Source organism: Bombus terrestris, chromosome 18 (genome assembly GCF_910591885.1).
Source record: "Bombus terrestris chromosome 18, iyBomTerr1.2, whole genome shotgun sequence".
Classification (NCBI taxonomy): Eukaryota; Metazoa; Arthropoda; class Insecta; order Hymenoptera; family Apidae; genus Bombus; species Bombus terrestris.
This window is the reverse complement of record NC_063286.1, coordinates 3850218-3872712: the sequence shown is the minus strand read 5'-3', so window position 1 is coordinate 3872712 and position 22495 is coordinate 3850218. Positions and strand designations below refer to the sequence as shown.

Here is a 22495-nt window from a genome sequence, read left to right as displayed (position 1 = left end):
AATAAATAGTAGTAGTAGTAGTATTAGTAGTTTCGCTTAATGTATTGGACTTTCGTCCATGATAATCTTAAAATTAAATATACATTTAGCGATAATTATACTTTATGTCTGTTTTACATTATCGCTTATTGACATATTATTTATTTAGAATTACTAGTTAGATCTACATTACTATTGTTTGTAAGAATAGTTTGAATAGTTAAATAAACAGTTTAAATAGTGTCGATGAAAGATTATAAAGATTGAATGTAAAAAATGCGTAAACATTGTTTGCGATAAAATATATTACTCACATATAGATACATATGTTGAAATTGGGTTGCTACATTTATCAAAATCACATGACAAATGACAACTGCAATGTATTCTGGAAGATCATATTCAAATCGATTTACATAAAATATCCGAACGCGTGTGAATAGATAAAAATTATCCGATACTCTATATTCCAGTATTTCCCAATGGTTTGAAATTTTATTAAAACTGTGTTATTAATTTAGTTATTACATAATAAATGTATAATATTATAAAAAATATTAAATAATAAATTAAATAATATTAATAATGTTCTTATTTTTCTTATGAGTCATATAATATCGTGATGGACGCGGAAGTTGGAAGTTGGAAGTTGGGAGACGTTATCGCACAACAGAACCAATGATGAATCAAGTAGTAGAAGGGGAAGCTATAGAATATAGAGAAGAGAGAGCGCTTTACATTTGCAGCAGTCTAGTTAGGAATCTGAAGTCTGAAAGGTCGCGGTTACTATTGGTTAGTGGCCATTCTGAAATAACGGGTCATACCTACGTTGTGTGTATCAATTGTTTTGCGTCAAATCGTCTCAGCAATTAAATTATTCTTGGTAAGACATTTGAAACTTGCTTCGTCGTTCATGTCATTAATATTGAATCGTAATTAGACATAACTATAAATGTATATAACTTATACATTATTGTTATACTTTTCAGGAATTATATTTTACGACAATATTTGACATTTCTTTCATTCATAGTTTTTTTTTTTTTTTTTTTTTTTTAAATATGTAACCTTATCCTTTTTTGGACAATTAAATATTTCATTTTAATCCGAGTATTATAAAATTATACTGGTTGCGGAAATCCATTTACATGCCTGTCGCAAAAAGATCGTGCTTTGTTCGTCATATATTAGGAGTTAGAGAATTGTTTCTTTTTGTTCTTTGTCATATGATTAATTTGAGATGATTAATCAACACTCATTAGTAAATGAGTAAATGAGATCACAAGTATGTGATGTCGATATAAATATATCGATAAAACATTTGATATGCTCCTGTTACACAGAATTCCAATTAATGACTATCATATTATGTCTTTGTTCGTACGATGACAATGATAGATATAGTGTATAATTTTATGCGTAGTAGAAATTTTTGTATACAAGTAATGGTAGATATCGCGGAAATACATAGGTCAACAAAATATGTAATTACATATTTTTTATAAAGAATAAGGATTTTAAGCGTAGGATTTTTATATGATTTAAAAATTTCCTTTCTTATTGTCATTATCTAAATTTTTATTAATAATTTCATTACGTAAAATTGATTTATATTTTCACTTTGCACTATTATCCGTATAAATATTCCTTTTAATATTTACATATTTTCGATAACAGACAACACAAAGACGTCATTTTATTAAATGAAATTAATGATTGATACAAATATGGCGCTATTTAGATTTTCAAATTTCGACTTTTGTTTTTATAAACAGTATAATGGTAGAAAACATTTGATACAAATTTAGAAACGATCAGAAAGATTAGAAATAAAATGTATAGAAGATAATATATTTTAATAAAAAATTTAATTTGTATATATTTTTTTCAGATATAATTGCAAAATCATGAAGCTGTTTCTGTTTTTAATTGTAGCAGTACTTGCTACAGCACAAGCTATTTCTTTTTTTGAATTGGTTAATCAAGAATGGACAACATTTAAGGTAATTAAATACATTGCTTTCATGAAAAAGGTTAATAATGCAATAATAATTTTGATATATCTTGTGTAATACGTTAAAAATTTTGTCTTAAATTGAATCAGTTATATTGTTTAAATAAGAAATGTCCCGTTGTATATGAAATGTATCTGGTCTGCAGTTGACCTTTATCAGCATATATATCTCTATGTGCAGATAAAGTATTTTCCTAGAAATAAATATGATCATTTGTTTATTTTTATAGCATAATATTTATATCACATTCTAAAACATTTTAGAGTATAAAACAACCTTTATAATAACAATAACATAAATGATCATAAATTACGATAAAATAAAGAGATATACCTTTTATTGTATTATTCATTTTTAGATGGAACATAATAAGGTATATAAAAATGATGTAGAGGAAAGATTCAGGATGAAGATATTTATGGACAATAAACATAAAATAGCTAAACATAATGGGAATTACGAAATGAAAAAGGTTTCATATAAATTAAAGATGAATAAATATGGTGACATGGTAAATAAATTGCAAAATTTAAATAGCTTTATATTACGTATATATATTGAAAATTGAATAATTTGATTTTTAGCTTCATCATGAGTTTGTGAATACGTTAAATGGTTTCAATAAAAGCATAAATACTCAGTTGAGATCTGAGAGATTACCTATAGCAGCTTCATTTATTGAACCAGCAAATGTAGTGTTACCAAAGACAGTAGATTGGAGAGAACATGGTGCTGTAACTCCTGTCAAAGATCAGGGACATTGTGGGTCATGCTGGTCATTTTCTGCAGTAAGTTTTGTGACTAACAGTATACAATAGTTTAGATATCAATAATAATTCAAATAAAAAAATTAAATTATAAGATATATATTTAATGTTTTTAATAAATTTACTTATTGAATTATTTATTAAAAAATTAGAATTAGAATTGTAATATATTGTAATCAAGTTTTAATGAAATGAATCGATCAAAATCATTGTATAGACCGGCGCATTAGAAGGACAACATTTTCGACGAACAGGAATTTTAATTCCTTTAAGTGAGCAAAATTTAATTGATTGCTCTGGAAAATATGGCAATAATGGGTGCAATGGAGGACTGATGGATCAAGCTTTTCAATATATTAAAGATAATAAAGGTTTAGATACTGAAGTTACTTATCCGTATGAAGCTGAAAATGATAAATGCAGGTAAGTATTATAAGAAAAGATTTTTTCCTAGTTACTATGATTAATTATTTCATAATGTGTAGATATAACGCAGCAAATAGTGGTGCCCGTGATGTTGGTTATGTAGACATTCCTCAAGGTAATGAGAAAAAGCTTAAAGCAGCAGTTGCTACTATAGGTCCAGTCTCTGTTGCTATTGATGCTTCTCATCAGTCTTTCCAATTTTATTCCGAAGGTTTGTTTCTTCATTATATAATTTGATGCTGAATTATGAATTTAAACCAATTATTAGTTTATAATAAAGTAAATGTTATGTCTAAATTGTAGGAGTCTATTATGAACCAGAATGTTCTTCAGAAAACTTGGATCACGGAGTATTAGCAGTAGGATATGGAACTGATGAAAATGGTCAGGATTACTGGCTAGTAAAAAATAGTTGGGGTGAAACATGGGGTGATAATGGGTATATTAAAATGGCTAGGAATAAATTGAACCATTGTGGTATTGCTTCCACTGCTAGTTATCCTCTTGTTGGATCTCAAGGATAATTTGTTAAGAATTTTATGAATAATATTCTAAGATGCAAACAAAAAGTGAGAAAACGAAAATTAATAAGTATTTGAACATATCTAAGCTTCTGTTTGTACATCAAAAAAAGCAAATATACTTTTTTTTATTAATTGAATAAAAGAAATGTTTATTAATATTACATTGTTTTAATATTACCTTTCAAAATTTTTATATATACATATCCATATATATCTATGAAGTGGCTTTAACACTAAATTGATGTGTTGAAGTTTTAAACGCAAGATGGATGCCATTGAATTAGTGTGTGCCGAGACTGCCAAGGCCTATGCATAAGCTGTTGCCATCACCGGTCACAATGTGGAGTGCTACGGCATTAATATATTCATGTTGTAAAATATAGCCTTATGTAAAAATTGTAAAATTTTTATCAACTAACGAATTATGAATGCATGAATCGATATTGTGCGAGTTTTAGTTGTGTTAGTATATTATATTGAAGCATATTTACAGTTTAAACATAACCTATTTGATTTCAAAATTGGTCGACGTTTATTCCATGTACATATTCGGTGATAAATGAGTACGTTTAAAAGATTTGTATAGAAATATGTTGTTTAAATACAATATAAATATTTTTTCTCTTAAACTGTTTACACGATATTTATAATTGCACATGCGATTGTATGTTTACTTAAAGAACTGTTTTTGAAAATTATTTTATACTTGTATAAATAAAATATGTTAACAATTTTACATTATTTATAAGGTTTATATATAAAATACTTCATCTAATAGTTTTTTCATTAATTGTTATATAACATTTATTTATTCTAATTGTTATATGTTTCTAAAATATATCAATCAATGTTGAGGCAAATATTTTTATTTTAATATAAATTCTTGAATGTAATTGAAAAAATTAAGAAAAGATATATGTAACAAATTATCATTTCTTACAAGTAAAAGTTCAATTTTTTAAATATATACATTATTTTCTTTTTTGCAGCTACTTATACATAATGGGTGAATTAAATGTATGTTTTCAAATAGATACAGACAATCGTGAAAATTTTCCATCTGTAGCTGCTTTTCAGACATTTAAAAATCAAAGAGATAGTTTTTATGAGATATTTAGGATATGGGAAAAAAATCATTCGGTACCTGGATGGATATTTCAAATAGCTTTAGGAAGTAAAATAAGAACTATGTTGACATTACACAATGATGCTATAAATTATTATCATTTTGCAAGATTATTTAAGTCACAACTTTTGATTTCATGTATACAAAATAGGCAACAGGTAAGCTGGATTAATAAAATTATATGTTTAAATATTCTTTATTTTGCTTAGATACTAATTTTTTAGTTTGTCTTTATTATTTTCAGACAGAGGTAGAAGATGATGAAAGCATAAGTGTTTTAAAGACATTGAAAAATGTAAATCCGAAAAAATTGGATCAGCTTCAAAAGAGATTAGTAACTCCACAGCCTTCCAAAAATCAAATTACGAAACCATCTTTCCCTGGGGTACAAGAATTTTTCAAAGACTTTATATTATTTGCTTTTAATCCAATCTTTTATGTTCATCTAGAAAATTGTTTAATCCACGAGATAATGGAATTGAACGATACTCAGTTTAACAATAGTGAAATAGAAGATTCAGGTATTAATATATACATATAGCATTAATGTAAGTTATGTATTTCCATTTATTATTGATATAACTATATTATTTTCTTTTGTAACAGAAACAATAGTTGATGAGCGAACACAACAAAATTTTATTACTTGTTTATCCAGCTTAAGGCTCCTTGCAAAAGTTTTAGGTTTTCTTATATCATTACCATATAGGTCAGAATCAAACAATTTTAAAGAGTTAATAGCAACTCAAGTAGAAATTAGAAGCAAAGTAAGTAATAAACTTCCTGCTTTATATTCTCTTTTATTATTAATAAACGAAATTAACCTTAAGATTTTTATTTAGGTTGTGCCAGCAATAAATTTACATGTTTGTCTACATAATGCAATAGCATTAGGAAAATTATCATTAACTGTACCTTGGATTGCAAAATACTTGGCTATGATGGATACTGTGTCTCTTCGTTTACCATATTATAAACAAATTTTGGAACTCTTATATTATATTTATAAAGCTGTAAATCATTTTGATTTTTCAACATCTGACAGTTTTATTTCTCAACAAACGGCAGTTCTTCTTAAATCTACTTTAAGTTGGTTATTTGAATTACCAAATGTTCCAAAGGATTTGTATTCTATGTGGCAAAAGATATATAAAGTTAGAGAATTGCGAAGTTTGAAACAACCTGATAAATATCATGAGCAAAAATATATGCTATTAGGAGAGTCGACTGTGTCTGTTACATCAACTAAATGTAGTTTAGACAAATTGGACATAATTAATGAAAGAACGTTGCGCATATGTTGTCCATTGGTTGGATTAAACGTATCTGTATCAAATTCTAATACAAATCTAAATAATTACAACTCAAATAAACACATTACACCAGTTTCTAGTCAACTTCACAAATCTGCTAAGAGTGCAGATATAAAGCATTTAGAGGTAAGTTTATCGGTTAGACTTGTTTCTTAAGAAAAATTTTAATATTTAAATTTCAATAGTTGCAATTGGAAGAGGCATTTTTTGGCGGACAACCAGCATCTACTCGAAAAACTGTTGATTTTGTATCAGAGCGAGTTGCATCAACTTGTGTGAAACATATATGTAACACTTTGTTAATGGCCTCTAGAGAAACAAATCTGAATATTTTTAGGGAGATTTTGGAAAAAAAGAAAATCGAAGGACAACTTGAGAAATTCGGGGAACAACGTAACATTACAGATTTTAAGGTAGATTTTCGAATTTTCTATATTCATCGTAATACTACGAAATACTGTGATATTTAAATATATTTTTAAATTATCTAGCTAATTCATATATTATTCCATTTAGGCAATTGTGACAACTGATATGAATACATTGGCTACGAATATGTCTAAAGAACTGAAAGAGCAGTGCGAAATATCTATACCAGGAATTTGTGAATTACGGGTAACTAAATGTATAGAATCCCTTTTAGCGGAGGATTCGTTAACACCTGTGAAAGAAATTTGTGCTAAAATTGCTACGAGATTAGCTATGGAACGTATACATCAATGGATACAATCTCACATAGTGGGTGGCTCATTATTTATAAAAGATATGGAAGTCGAATTAAATAGATTTTTAAGGAATAATGCGCCACTCCATCCTATTGAAGAAAAGAAACATAACCCAAATGTTATGAGCCCAACAACTATCACTGATAACTTGAGAGTAATTATTTACATGCTTGATATTTCGTTTAATAGAGTAACATTAAAACTTATTAGTTTTTGTATTATAACTTTTATAGGAACTTATATGGGTTATACTTGATAATGGCGGTGATTCTTTAACAATAACGATTGTTTCAACTATATTAGATAATTTATATCAGACTTTAAATGAAAGAGCTGATTTACTTGTGGGGCCAGAGAAAGTTTTATATTCTCTTAGTACAGACTTTGCGTTATTTTTAGGTAAGTAAATATTAAGTTATTAATAATATATATGATTCATTATTAATTATTGTCATAATACGAAAAAAATCCTGGATTTTTATATTTGCAGTTGCTTACCGAAGTGATCTGTTTATTCCAAAAGTTCAAGAAAAATTTATAACTGTATGGGCAATGAATCGTTGTAAAACTTTGGAATCAGATTCGCCTATACATAGAATACTTAGTTCTAGAAACGTTATGCTCTTAGCTCAACCAGAGAAAGAAGAAGTTTGGACAGTGTTTGGAAAATTTATTAATAAATTAATAGAGAAGAATGTTTTAGATATTAACAGTTTTAGCGATCAATGTGTAGCTTTATTTAGACAGAACTGGCCTGTGGTAAATATTTTATTTTTCTATTACATATTAAAATAGATTATGACAATTATCATTTATATCAAGCTATCAGTTTCTGTATTTTTATTTATAGCCTATATTGAAGCATCTATCAAAATGTTTAATGGAAGTTATAACAGATTTCAAAGCATCAGATGAAACAACAGAGAAAGTAAAATATCTACTTGGTTGGATAGCTGAAACGTATAACGAGATAGAGTTTTGCAGTGATTACAATCCCATAGACTGATGTTCTTTTGATCCTTTATACTTATGGCTTCTTCGTGGGCTGATATACTGTATAAATTCTACAATTCTTGTGCATATATGAATGTAAATTATTGTACATTAATTAATTAATTTAGTAGGTGAAAGAGATTTATATTTACAATATACAGTAATTTCGGAAATTGTTATTACGATATAGTTGTAAATCGATATAGCGAATTTCAGTTTATTTTAAAGTACATAAATTGTTGAACTTGCAAAACAATACCATAAATTTGAAATCTGGGATTTGATTGGTTCTGTATTTAGCAGCACTACTTATTGTTGATCATTGTATCTGTACATGTGCATTGTACATGTACATATGCACGGATTTCAATTTACTTATAAAATTACTTATCAAATTACTTTTAAATGTAACGTTATATACTCGTTTCTATGTTTGACATCAACTATTGCGTTTTAATGGATAAATGCGTATTTTGTAGTTAACGACGAAATATTAACTTTTCGTATGTACGAAACGTAAAATAAAGAAAAATTCGTTTTTTATATTTTTATTTTTTGATTATAATCCTTGCATTGCCACCTTCCATTTTCCACACTTTTGATAATTGATCTATGAGTTCCTTTTTTTTCAAATACTTTTATTCCCCACTATTTCTTCGAGTGTATGCGCAACGTAGGATGCGCGAACGAGTTGAGCGCGAACAAATTTCGTTGCAGTTCGCCGCCGTTGCTCGAGGAGTTTGTACGTATCTTGTTGCTTCGTAATTTTTCATTAAATACTAGTATCGATGATCACGTTGCGTCAATCAGCAACGTGTTTTTTCGAGTGATCCTGTCATTTTTTATACGTTTGTTAATTATTATGTAGAACAAAAAAAGATGTGCTTTCTTTATACAAATTCGGTCATACTTCAAACGAACGTAACTATTTATTGTCATTCATTTCTCATAACAGGTGATATATTGTAATGATTTAGTAATGCATTATCATTTGTCGACTTACATTGTATTATTTTAGACGCGTTAATGTGCAAATAATTAAGAAGAATAATCGATGTCACTGAGAAATGAAATCTTAAATTTTTTAATATTTCTATTAGATAGATCGACCACTTTGACACATGAATGTCGGTCGGTAGCTTAACGAAACGAACGCGATATTTTGCAATAGAAGTCGCATCTTTTTTAATAACAGGTAAATATCTAGTGTTTCGCGGGATTTTCCTTCGTTGTACTAAGAATCTAAGATGTCGATAAGAAAAAAGAGAGAAAGGGAAAACGATAAAACGGTGATGTTGACAGGTGGTAGCATCGGAGTAGCTGCGTTCGCGTGTATATTTCGATCGCGTGTATTTACTCATTCGGTGGGTCGCTCGGTGGGTAAAGAAAGACGATCCTGTGCATCCAGCTCTCGCAAGCGAAAAGAGATTGATCGACCGGTGTCTGAGCGCGAACACGTTCTCGAGGATGCTGCTGCACACGCGGCGCAACCGACGAGTGTCGAACAATGCGGCCTACTCCAGGAACTTTCTTTCCTCCAAGAGCACCCGTTAATTCAAAGGAACACGCGATCTGCATTCTTGTAGCACGTGTTTACTGACACGTGGCTCGCTCGAGAGGCTGTCAAACGATCCATGGAATCGCGCAACGTCTGTCCATATATTTTCATCGAACCAACTATTTCTCCATCTCGTAAGGTAAGTTTCCTCTCCGAGTGTTTGTTCTTCAATTGTTTTGATCATGTGATTTTTAATACGTATCAATGAAAGTAACATCTAGCCTGTTCTATATAATACTAATTAAAGGAACACGTTCACTTGAGTGTAAAATTACCGTGAATTGCTCTCGGGAGTAATTTCTCACAAGCGGATGCTGCGTCGAGAGCGACTATCTAATCGGATAGTTTATTATCCAATATTATTTATTATTACATTAGCGAAAATAACGAAGAGTAAATATTATAAAGATAAATTTTGCGAAAGCATTAAGTACCAGAAAAAAGTGTGCATTGGTGATATAGCAGGTCTGTTTGTAAGCTGTAACAAGCATTCTTGTGAATCGAACTGGAAATCAAAACGATAAGGTCACTACATTTAAATATCGAGTCCGCTCGGAAACCGGATAGAAAAATATACGCGAGACACAGTTTTGCTATCGTTGCGGCTATTAGCGAGCAGTTTTTTCAAAAATCAATCTGTTTACGTTCTTTTGAGAACTCCATACCGTTCGAAAGAAATTTGTTCTCTCATTTTTGGCTTTTCGATGACGAATTCGCGTAAAGAAAAACAAATTGAGCATTTGTATTGTTTTCGTCGATGTTTAATCGATTTTAATGATAAAGATTGAAGTGAGGCGAAAATGTTGCCTTTTCGCCTGTTATACGTGATAGATTAGCTTGGTTTATTAGTAACGGTTACGCGTAGTTATAAATGTTCGCCATTACTAGTAACTTTTGTAAGGGAAGGCCGCAATTTGTGGCTGGTGGTGTCGAGCGCCATTTTGATTCACCTCTTTACAGGAAATTACCAGGCCTGTTTCAATTTGCCCCTCCCGCGACACGCGAGGCTCCATCACAAATTCAATTTTCCTCAGCAGAACCAGTTGAAAAGAATATTAGTCTGCTTCTACTTCGATCTAAAACCACTCGTATAACATTTTATTTCATTATTTTTACGCAAATATACGAGACTTATTGTAATTGAAGCCATGGTAATTCCTTAGATCCGTGGTATAAAACGTTATATGATTAATATCTAATTTACGCGTGTACAGGATATCGAGGGTCATAAATCTCAATCGGCGTTCCGCCTTCCCTCGCGCTTCCTATAGAAATCATAAATCAAAGCTTCTTGTGCTGTTATTACGTATTGGGTTGGTAACTAAGTTAATGCGTATTTTAAATAAGAAGGAAAATTCAACATTTTTGCTTAGAACTATAACTTTATTCAATTAGGTATTGTCCGTTTTTGTCGATGACCTTTTGTCATCTTTCAGGCAGTATCGTAATTCCATGTTCATAAAACTTCTGTTTCTTGACATAGCCAACCAGTTTTAATTTTTTTTAATGCATGTATGCTATACATTGACCTTCACTGCAATCTCACGCGTTGTGCTATGATGATCTGAATCGATAATGACCTTGATATGGGTCTCATCAACTTCAACTGGTCGAGCAGATCGTTGAGCATTTTTTAGGAAACATCACCGGAACGAAATTTGGCAAATCAATTTTGACACTGCCTCTCTTTCAAGGCTTCATTCCCATATATGGCATATAACTTGTGTGCTTGGGATGCGTTCTTGCCTTTTCAGAAATAATACAATAAAATATGCCTGAAATCCGCGTGTTGCTCTTCCATTTTTAAATTGGGATAAAAACGAAACTGAATAACTAATCGATACAATTTTTCTATTAAATTAGAGGTGGAAGTTCAAATAACAAGAAAAGAATATAGGTTAGGTGCTTTGAAAACTTTGACAAAACAAAAGAATGTGCTAAGAGCGTCTATTGACAAAATCCGCAATAACTTAGTTGCTAACACAATTGATGACACGTAGATTACCTCAAAGATTCAGAATTTAATCGAATAAACACTTTATGTTACATTTCAAATAAAAACTGTATGTTCAAACGCATAAAAATTATATCGTTGCCCTTTGTATAGTATGGTTACGTTTCAGTGTTCTTAAACTTATATGTACAATACTGTGCGTAAGTATTAGGACATTTGATGCAATCTGGTCGAAATATTGATATTTTCACTGTATTTCCAACATTATGATAGAAGAATATTTCTTAGTTATTAATTCTTTACTTCTTGGAATAAATGGGCTAAATTTTATTACAATTTTTAGAATGTGTTTGGAAGCAGATATTCTAACCATTTAAAAATCTTAATATCGAACAAATACACTTAATATCAGCTATTGTTTTATCGATATCCACTAACTGTATATAGTTGTCCGAGATAAGATCAAAGGCAAAAATTGAAAATTGAAAGGAACTTTGAAGAACTTTCTCCGAGGCGTATTTTATACATCTGCAATAACGTGGAAGTGTCCAAATGTTAATGCATGGTTGTCTACCTAGATATATTGTACTGTATCTTTAACACGTTGAATACCACACCAGTTTTACAAGGTTTGAACGTGGCGCCTCGATGAATTTCTTTATTATGCGATACATATAATGTTAAAATATTACCCACAAGAAATATGTTACGGAGTATAATCACCATTAATGAATTTATCTTATTGAGGTCACCGGTGACCCCCAGGGCGCTGTAGTGCAATTTCGCTCGATTTACTTATTTTTTGCGATTATTAATTATCTCATATTGTTTCTTCGCGTTGCTAAATAATTGTTCTATGTTGTTACGTCCAGGGGCCTACCATAAACCATAATCCATCCCTCGGTCATACTTATTCGGACCCGCAATAATCCTAGAGAACCGTCACAAGATTTAGCATTTTTTACTTTACTGTCAAAGCCCTTAATTGCCATTAAACATCTTTCAAGTCGAAACGTTCGGTTATTGTTCGTTAAGGTAAAACACGGAAAAAACGTGTTTTTCCCATGTTCGACAGCCACTGGTGGAGGACGCACATAATAGATGTATATTTCATGTATAAATAAGATTATTTTTATATGTTTTATATTGCATTAATTTCGTCACACCATTGTAATAACAGTGGTAATAATAACAAATTTATAACTATTGATATTTGTTCAAATTATGTATTTCTACTAATCTTGATGCGCCGGTCATCGGTGACCTCTACGGTGCCATAGCCAAGTTGAGTGCCGGTCGCCGGTGACCTCCACGGCGCCGCGGCCAAGTTGAGTGCCGGTCATCGGTGACCTCTACGGTGCCACAGCCAAGTTGAGTGCCGGTCACCGGTGATTTCCACGGCGCCACGGCTAAGTTGACTGCCGGTCACCGGTGACCTCCACGGCGCCGCGGCCAAGTTGAGTGCCGGTCACCGGTGATTTCCACGGCGCCACGGCTAAGTTGAGTGCCGGTCACCGGTGACTTCCACGGCGCCATGGCCAAGTTGAGTGCCGGTCACCGGTGATTTCCACGGCGCCACGGCCAAGTTGAGTGCCGGTCACCGGTGACCTCTATGGCGCCACGGTCAAGTTAAGTGCCGTGGGGGTCACCGGTGACCCCCATGGCATTCAACGTGTTAAGAAAGAGTTGGAATAACTAGTTATTTGCTACTCTGTTATACTAATTATAAGCTACTAGTTATAAGCTACTGTGAAGAAAGTGAAAAATAGAATCAATAAATATATAGTGTTCTTGAATAGATGCGAGAGTAACGAAGAAATGGAGACACTTTACACGGGAGCAATCCACGGGTTTCCCCAATCGAACGGTGGACTGTCTAATGGAATATCTACGGGAATTGCCAGCTCGTTCGATCAAGACGGCGTGTTGAGTCTCATCGTCGTTCTAGGCGGAAGCTTGTCTCTGGTTGCTCTGGTCTTTGCCTTCATTACCTATAGGTAAGTCGATTGATATTGTTATTGCGAATAAATAGTCAGCGACATAACAGATTTTTCAAAAAGAGTCAAATAATTGATTGTCATTGTTATCGATTGGTATTAATGGATACTGTACATTGTTCGTATCTTAACACTTAGCCAACCGAATAGGGAGATCCGCCCTCTGTGAAGAACATCGCTGCGTAACCGAACTGGGAGATCTCTCTTTTTGACTTTAGCAACGCGTTTTTTTTCTTTTTGTTGTTGTTATTAGTTATTGTTTACGTGGAATTGTTCCCAAATAATTGCGCCACTTTTTCTGCTTTTATAAAGTACAGTATATAATAAGATACAGCAACTTAATGGTGTTCAAATTAATTAAAAAGCTACACTATCAGTTATGATTAAATAAAGTTATAATCGAACGATACCACACTATAAAGAAATATTAAAATGCATTATGAATTTTTAATTTCACGTTTAAGTCGTGTTATTTATCTTTAGTCGTTTTTAATGTTTTCAATTTTGCCTATATTTTTGTGTACTTTTAATATATACTTTTAATTTGATGTTTTGTATAAACAATATGTGAAATCGTTAAATAAAATCATTACCGCAAATATAATTAACCACTTAAATAATTTTTGCACTTGTTTGTTTCTTAAGTAGCGAATATTAGTCCTTAATACTTGGAAAAATGCGCGGTGGGCTAAGTGTTAAAGGAAGATTTCGACAAATAATAGTTATTTTCTTATACTAAGAAATTATACTATAATATGAGATAATTAATAATATAAGGTATATTATAATATAATATAAATAATATAGGAGAATATAGTATATATAAGAAGTTATACTAAATTATTATTTTCCAATCGGATTAACATGCTTGAAGCGTATTTGGCTTTGTGAACAGTTAACAATAAGATTAGGGAAGCTGATATAAACTTTATAATCAGGTATTCGCTATCGGAAATTGGATGGAAATGAAAAGGCGCGGTTTCTTTCTTTCTTTCTTTCTTTTTCGATGTTGGTTATCGATATCCTGAAATCCGATGACATAAAATAAAAAGTTGAGAAAATGTTGATCATGTTGAAGTATTATAATCGATTTGATTTTAATAAATCGACGTTTGCTCGTTAACAGCGCGTGAAAAATAAAACCAGATTACTATTTATTAGAAAGTAGTCTTTTGTTACAAGCGAACACGCTTATTATTCAAGAATCGTACTGTGTCGTTAAATTGCACGGGATGCTTTAACAATTTAAATGCAATGCTGTTTCCGCGCCATTGAAATTCCAATTATCAGAGAGATAAAATTTAACAAACGAAAAGAATCGAAGTTCTTTTTGAAAATCTTTCCATCTTATTTATTCCCTCTAATTTATCACTCGTTTAGCCATTACGTATAAAGTAGTCTAGTATCGTGGTCGAATAGCCTAAAAGATATCGCGTGAGCCATAAACAATGTCGCGAGAAAGCCGAAGTGCCATCTATGTATCATCGGTCCTTCGACCGAATAGTTTCACGGAAAAAACCTATGTGACCCTGGCCATGAACGGTTGCGGAACACGTGCGTGGTGAGGTTATGAGAAAAAACAAAGAGAGAAAGACGAATTAACAGTCAGTGTGAGTTGAGAAGTCAGAGAGTACGAATTGCATTATCGAGAGAGTGTTGCTAGTGTTGTCGAGAGAGTGCGGTGTGCGTGAGAGAGAGCGTTGGAACCGTGGTGACGAGAGTTGTAAATTAACTATTTAGTTGTCTTAGTTATAACACGTTATTGTATTTAGTTCACGTTAAATAACCATCGTTTCCTGTTTAACCAACACCTGTTTAATCCATCTTTAAATAAAATAATAATAAGGTCCTACAGTAGCGAACTAAGAAACAGAGTTATTTAGTGATCGTGAAACGAAGAAGAAGCGTGTCCAGTCGGTTTGAAATCCAATTACAGATAGTTACGGTAATATAAAACCGCCTTTGTTCTATTTCACTCCCTATTTCAATCTACTTTCCATTGTGTTTCGATAGTCCGATAAATTTCAAAACCCTTTAGAAATAACACCAATCGCCTTTCTTTCTAAAAATCGTTCGCTCCTGTCGAATGTATCAAAAACATCGGTTTTGTTTCAACTTTGTTAGTTTCCATATTTCCCTCCCTCGATATCACGTATTTACTTCGATCCAGCGAATTTATCTCACAGCAGTCAAAACCATCAGCATCGATTCCTCAGGCTATGTGTTTCGAAATTTTTCGGACCGTTGTACGTTGAGTTTCGTCTTATCTGTTATTGTTTATTAAAATTTTGTCGGCGCTCGAAACCAAGAATTTCGTTCAAGACTATTTCAAATATATATGATTAATTTCATTTCAACTTTGATCACGCGTTTAAAATAAAACGGTCATCGCGATGTATTGGAAATATTGGGTTGGCAACTAAGTGATTGCGGGTTTTGTCATTATAACCTAATGACCAAATCCGCAATCACTTAGTTGCCAATTCAATAGGTTAAGTTAAAAACGAGTGTGCGTTTAACGGAAACGTTACACGAAGTACACAATCTATGTTCGATCGATAATGAACCTGATCGAAAGTATTTTTTCTTTTTGTATTTCTCTTTTACAAATCGTTTTCACAAAATTGCTTTGTTATATGAAAGATTTCATCCATTTGTATAGAAGTATCTGTTATTAATATAGAGTATCACAAGTATGTTCGTAAAACAAAGAAACAAAGTTCACGATTCTGGATAGATAATTTAACCGTCCTCATGCATATTAACACAATGTGTACGGGTCATAAAATATCTAATTTTTAGCGAGCCGAACGTTGAGGTTGGGTCACGAGATATCTCGTTTTTAGCGAGCCGAACGTGTTGTGGCTGGGTCACGAAATATCTCGTTTTCATGTTTTTCGACTGAATCGATGACTTAGGTAACCAGAGACAAATGTTTTCGTTACGCTACCAGGGTAATGAAGCCTTGCGCATTCTTCTAACAAATGATTAGCAAAACAACTGAATGTTGACATTCGAAGCATGTAAAAACAGTGAGTCAGTATAGCCAGTACATCGGTAGATCTGTGCCGATCGTCGTCTACCGTACCTTATAATGTGTTTTATCGCTGTGCATTTTGTTATTTCAAAGTTCGTGTTTTAATTTGTAAGGAAACAGCTTTTTAAAGATCATTTACACTTTCAATCTGTTACTGACAATTTATAACAAAAATTATTTTATGAAATGGTAATTCTATAAAAGAAGCAAAATGACACATAGATGTAAAGAAAATGAAAGTCAAAGTGAATTGTTGTTTGATGATTTATCTAATGCAGCGAGCAACACTTGCGACGAAGATGAATTCAGTGATAGCAGCAATATTCTTGAATTAAGTGATGCGATTAGACATAGAAGAAGACTGAATAAAAAATATAATACCAAATGCAAATTAAAAATGTGCATATATGCATCCTATTGCTTGCCACGTATGCGTTCGAAAATGTCAGGCCCTGGGAGCGTGTTGAGCGCGCAGAGCGCTGTACGCAATGTGTTAAGAAAGGAAACTATCTGGAAGAATACAGAAGTTTATTCTTGTGAATAGCAGTTTTTTCGTTGTTCGTGTTAAAAGGCATTTAAGAGATTGTCCTAAGATATTCGTTAGGAACTTGAAGTAAATTACATAGAACATATTGGGTTGGCAACTGAGTGATTGTGGATTTTGTCACTAGGTGGTAGTGACGCTTAGTTGGCAAACCAATACTATAAATGAAAATAAGTGAGTTTTTACTAGCGAAGAAAGCAGAGCGAAAGAAATTTTAGCTAAATCGACAGCTAGGGCGATAGATTTTCATGAAAGTTGCGAAATATTACATCTTCGTTGAGTATTGCATGATAATGCAATTGATTTGTAATTAATGGCAAGCGAACGAGAGTTGGTTAGATATCGGAGAAATTCGCGGCAAACCGCAATGTCACTTCGACGCTTAATCATCTGACGGTATCGAGATCGATTCAGACATTTTCTCCGAAGTATCAATCGCAATTAGTAGCAAAGCGTTTCGAGCGTAACTTTTAACAAGAACGTGCATACGATGCAAAGGTCGTACAATGAGAAAAAAGAATCAACGAAAGCCAACCCATTGATGTGTTAAACGTGGAAAACGAGGCACTGCATTCTGGCGGGGCAATCGCGAGTCAATAAGTTTCGTTGGGTACGTTGTTGCCTGTCATTGAATTACATATGTGTAGGACTGCAACAAACTGTAGAACTGCAGCAGCTCAATTGTTTTCGAACAATCGCAACACATTCGATAATTGTTCCGCCTGATTTTTTATTTCACCGTAAATTGCATGGAAGAATTAACCGTTTGCACTCGACAGCCTTTTCGGTTGCGTGTAGCAGCAACTCGAGGTGATTTTGCGCGTATGTGACGAGCGTCCTGTGGGTAATATAAAATGATTTTACACAAAAATTAATTTAAAAATTAATTTATATTTTAATAATCTATATATATTTACATCTTTGAACATATCACTTTTTAATATCTTTTCTGTATTTTTTTTTACGATAATTTATAAAACATCTGCATAAGTTGTTTCGCGTCTTTCTCCTGCTTTGTTTTGGTAGGAACACACCTTAAAATACTTTTTTCTTCCTGTTAAAATTACATGCAGCTTTCCATTTAACCGAATTTCATCACAATTAGCAGTCGATGTGGAAGCTCGATCTTGCGGTTGTCAAATATCTCCTCTCAACTGGTCTAAAGTTTTTATAAATCGCAGGTGGTTAAATGGCCTCTCGTTCTTTTGCTTTTTTACAGAATGTATGAATTAATTAAACAAATTTCCAAATCCAGTTTTTTACAGCTTCTAAATTTACGAGATTATAATACTTGTGCCACGATCGTCGAATCTGAACAAACGTCGAAGACGTGGCCAGAACCATAGTTTCGGATGAATTTGAGCATAAATATTTCATCTTTATTTCAAAGTGTAACACTTCACTCTTCGTAACAAACAATATAAAGAGCTAAGGAATAAAATAAATATAACAATTAAAAAGATCTATAGTATAGGATCTTTTTTATTTATTTAGAAATATTAGAAATTAGGGTTTCCATGATTTCTATTCTATATGACAAGTTTATTGATAGATGGAACTATTTATAATAGATTAAACAGGAAACGGTGGTTATTTAACGTGAACTAAGTACAGTAATGTGCTATACCTAAGACAACTAAATAGTTAATTTACAACTCACAACTAATAGCTTACAACTCGTAATAACTCGGCAACTCAACTCTCAACTCACGACTACTCAATTTGACTCCTCTCATTCGACTCCCCACTCACGACTATTCCACTCCAATCTCGCAACTCGACTCCCCACTTACGACTAGTCCACTCGACTCTCCACTCACAACTTGACTCTTCACAACTGGATTCTCCATTCGCGACTCGTACAACTCGACTCCCCACCACTCGACTCTCCAGATAACGACTGCCAGATAAGAACCACCCGGTAACAACTCCCGGGCCCCTTCTCGCAATATTGTTTATGGTCCACCCGACATTTCTTATGCCATTTCTCCACGATTCTACAATAGGTGTGATTTTACGAAGAGAAAATGACATACTTTCGTAGGAGTAGCGGTTTTCATGCGAGAATTCCAATTAGAAGTCTGCTGCAATTTTTTTAAGTAGAATCATTTATAACAATGTTGAGAATTGTGGATCTTGATGGCCGAAATATTGTTATGGAAACATTAAATTTACACTTGGCATTAATATTAACGTAGACACATATTTATTTTATAAACGATTTCTAGAATATTCATCGATGCACACTTGCACGCGTCTCAGCACTTTCTTCCACACCCGACCTCTAATCGACTGTTAACCGACTGAACTGTTTACATTCGTCTGTTTTTCAGTCGCCGCGTACACACATATGTCCACACACTGATATCCACATACAAATATTTCTACTACGCATTTAACCTAGTCCAGCACAAAAACTATACGTATCTCAATAAACAATTTTCAAATTTACAAACACGAGTGTAGGCAAAAAATCGCACATGTAAATTTGAGTTGAGGGAGTACAAGTGCAGGACTGCTGTAGTTTCTCTATCATGTACTGCGAGATGGTATTAGCGACTTCAATGTAAAGAAAATGCAGACAAGCGTGAGTAATGAGTACACGTACTCAGTACTCCCCTCGTGTCTAAGGTAATCTATCATGAATAATATAATCGACTAATGGCACCATGAAGCGCGCTACGTAAATTTGGGGAAGCCGGAGAAACTTCTTATCATTGGGAAACTGTCGAGGTAACTTGCAAACTAGGAACGATCGCTTTCCCAATCGATATCTTGTAAATTTTTCCAGTTAATTAACGTACACGATATCTCTTAATACGTAATATATAATATGTATAATACTTAATAAAAATAATATATATATATATATAATAACGTAATAAGTAATACAAGTACGGATGAAAAATGTGAAAATAAAGATAAAAATCGTTCGTATGAGACGAGTATGTGTAACAGTAGTCTAAAACACGTGTATTTAAATCGATCAATTCGGCGAGTAGGCGATTGGCAATATCTAGTCGAAAGTCTTGTTGCGTGTAATTTATGATAGATGATGGTTTCTAGCTTTGTCATATTGCGACGTTAATTCACAGCCGATGCCATTCGATTCCTATTATTCACGCTTCCCCTTCCGTATAATCGCGATTGAACGCTAGACGATGTTGATAATCCGGCAAATTTCCAAACGAGCGGCCATATAATTCATACTGGGACATCGTTCCGCGCAGCTACCCCCAATCCCCTCGATTGTTCGTTTAGTTGCCACGTTCAATGCGAAAGAACGGCCATTTTCGTTTACGTCTCCATTTATTTGGTTAAACTGAGCCAAGAGTCTCGTTCAAATTGCTTATCCGAGTTCTTCGTCAGCCTTGTTACCTTCGTGACGATCGTATTGTCTTGGCAACTAAGTGATTATGGATTTTGTCAATAGATGGTATTGACACAATCCGCAATCACTTAGTTGCCAAGCTAATGTTTTCCTAATAATTAGTGTCACGTGATTTCTTGGAAATGTGTAGAATAGTAGCAAAGGAGTTCGATTAGATTTTTATAAAAAAACGTGGATCGAGTTTGGATTGTCTTTGCATTACATTTCAATTAGTGTGAACACAATGCATATGAGCTGTGTCGTATATGGGTCGTGTTAGCTGGGTTATTTTAAAATTCAAAGAAAAAGCGTTCCGGTGTGTTACTTGAAATACCCGTGGGAACAAAAAGAGCTCGGGTTAAGTGTACTTTATCACGCTGCATACGTCATAAAAATCTGGAACGCAGTCGCAGAGTGCGGCGGAGTGAAAAGAAATGTCGGTTAGGTTCTTCATCCTCGGAATCAACAGCCTTGGTTTTCTTCATTCTCCACAACCAGTTCATTCTTTAATTCGTTCGATCATTCTTCCATTTGGGTCTTAACTATTCGCGCAGTTGCTTTCTCATCATGTATATGTATAATACAGCATTCGTATGTGTGTGCACATGCATACCGATATAATAGTATAATAATTAGTTTCATCTTTTTCAGCAGAATCTTGATATCGCGAAAATCGGGTTAAATTAAACAAAAAATTACGTTAAACAGTATTGGCGTTAGAGTGAATTGCTAGAGTGGCCTGTAATTAAGTGGATCCTGTAGTGTGAGACAGCGGGTGAGAAGGGGTAAATAGCGAGGATCGTTTAACTTGATTTTCGCGTTATCCTTAACGAAGTTAAAGTCGCTCTCACGTTCTATGGTCCGCTCTCGTTACCTATACGCGATAGAATCGGTTGTCTGACCTGCGCAAAATTCCATTTCTTTGTTCCAAGGATGTCTATTGGAATTTTATACAAATGCCAGGTTCTTAATATTGGGTTGGCAACTAAGTGATTGCGGATTTTGTCAATAGATGGTATTACAAAATCTATACATTATGAAGTAACGTAGAAAAAGGAAAAGATAACTAGAAACTAGAGTTTGAGCGTGAAGATATTAATATATAAGAAAGAATCTCGTTGTTCGTGCTTGAAATGAATTAATAAAGCCAACGTGAAAAATAGTATACAGAGCGTCGAAACGTCAACTCTCCTTTGGCTCAGATAACGCAAATAGGTTTCGAGTTTACTCACACATTTTAGGATTAGTGAAACAAGATATCTTTCTACTTTGAAGTTTCAAATTTCTTTCTCGCTACGGTACCTTCTACGGTTAAGACAATATCTTCTATCGTTTAGGAATCGATTTACAATTGCTACTGTGTGTGGTTATATATTTATTTTACTCGAACGTTTAATTGTGATGTATTGGGTTGGCAACTAAGTGATTGTGGATTTTGTCAATACCACCTATTGACAAAATCCGGAATCACTTAGTTGCCAACTCAATAGATCTGGTTGAAAATAAAATCCTTTATTATGTTAGTATGTAATATTAATTGTTGCGTACGATAACTGCGTGCCGCTTTTTCTTCCATTATTAAAATTAAATTCCCTTTATCGTTACTATCTATAGAGCTGCTGTCTACTTGCAAACCTAATTCTCGTGTAATTTCCATTTCTGGAATTTGATAGAGCAACGATAAGAAATACCACCTATTGGCAAAATCCGCAATCACTTAATTGCTAACGCAATATTACGCGTATCCTACATCCTAAAAAAAAATGGAGGTTACATTTTTCAAGGATGGAACCATGAAATCGGCTATAGAAGATGAAAAATAGAAGACTAGAAAAGTGGGATCGATCGGTGTACGTATTGGTTTATGTCGCGTTGTGTAAATATAATTTCATTTATGCAATTATCTATCTGGAAGTAGGATAATTAAAGCTAGCTATCACATGATATTACGGTAACGATACTACAGCGTTACCATATGTTACTTTTCAATCTGCCAATTTGTATACAATATAACTATATTTAACACATTGTTGACCGGCAATTGTACCGATAATTTATCTCATGTCAACAGCTATTATTTCATAATTGGATGTGCAAGTAAAACAATATAAATAAACTTTAATAAATTTTATTTATTATTCAACTTTTAATATTTCTTTTTCCTATG

General features: G+C 32.9%; 3 protein-coding genes and 2 long non-coding RNA genes across 10 annotated transcripts in view; 3 read left to right on the top strand and 2 right to left on the bottom strand.

Moving 5' to 3' along the window:
* Positions 1–705: 705 nt before the first annotated feature.
* Positions 706–3869, top strand: LOC100645780 (cathepsin L). Its single transcript, XM_003402169.3, has 7 exons — positions 706–862; positions 1871–1982; positions 2353–2505; positions 2579–2782; positions 2979–3184; positions 3247–3398; positions 3491–3869. Exons 2-7 carry the CDS (start codon positions 1887–1889, stop codon positions 3709–3711), a joined length of 1032 nt encoding a protein of 343 aa, XP_003402217.1. The 5' UTR covers positions 706–862; positions 1871–1886; the 3' UTR covers positions 3712–3869.
* LOC125386863 lies at positions 3219–3997 on the bottom strand. The gene is made up of 2 exons (XR_007227345.1): positions 3890–3997; positions 3219–3426 (listed from the first exon to the last, which is right to left on the bottom strand). It is a non-coding gene; the product is annotated as an uncharacterized LOC125386863 (long non-coding RNA).
* On the top strand, positions 3998–8411 carry LOC100645473 (codanin-1). 3 transcript variants are annotated; one of them, XM_048414037.1, is made up of 10 exons: positions 3998–4173; positions 4701–4995; positions 5082–5358; positions 5444–5604; positions 5680–6276; positions 6336–6563; positions 6667–7029; positions 7109–7274; positions 7366–7634; positions 7705–7737. In XM_048414037.1, exons 2-10 carry the CDS (start codon positions 4714–4716, stop codon positions 7723–7725), a joined length of 2364 nt encoding a protein of 787 aa, XP_048269994.1. In that variant the 5' UTR covers positions 3998–4173; positions 4701–4713; the 3' UTR covers positions 7726–7737. The 3 variants fall into 3 exon arrangements, with proteins under 3 accessions (XP_048269994.1, XP_003402215.1, XP_012173643.1); XM_003402167.4 differs by having other exon boundaries at positions 4000–4173; positions 7726–8411; XM_012318253.3 differs by having other exon boundaries at positions 4000–4274; positions 7726–8411.
* Positions 8412–8564: 153 nt separating this feature from the next.
* Positions 8565–22495, top strand: part of LOC100651821 (latrophilin-like protein LAT-2) — a 73305-nt gene continuing 59374 nt past the window's right edge. The window contains exons 1-3 of one of the 4 annotated variants that reach the window (XM_048414045.1): positions 8565–8610; positions 9171–9565; positions 13180–13377. In XM_048414045.1, coding sequence (XP_048270002.1) covers positions 13199–13377 — 179 coding nt within the window. In that variant the 5' untranslated portion in view covers positions 8565–8610; positions 9171–9565; positions 13180–13198. Of the gene's footprint in view, positions 8611–8907; positions 9064–9170; positions 9566–13166; positions 13378–22495 lie in introns of those variants that run through there. The other 3 variants (XM_048414047.1, XM_048414046.1, XM_048414044.1) reach the window with 3 other exon arrangements.
* LOC125386862 lies at positions 17698–19198 on the bottom strand. Its single transcript, XR_007227344.1, has 2 exons — positions 18586–19198; positions 17698–18386 (listed from the first exon to the last, which is right to left on the bottom strand). It is a non-coding gene; the product is annotated as an uncharacterized LOC125386862 (long non-coding RNA).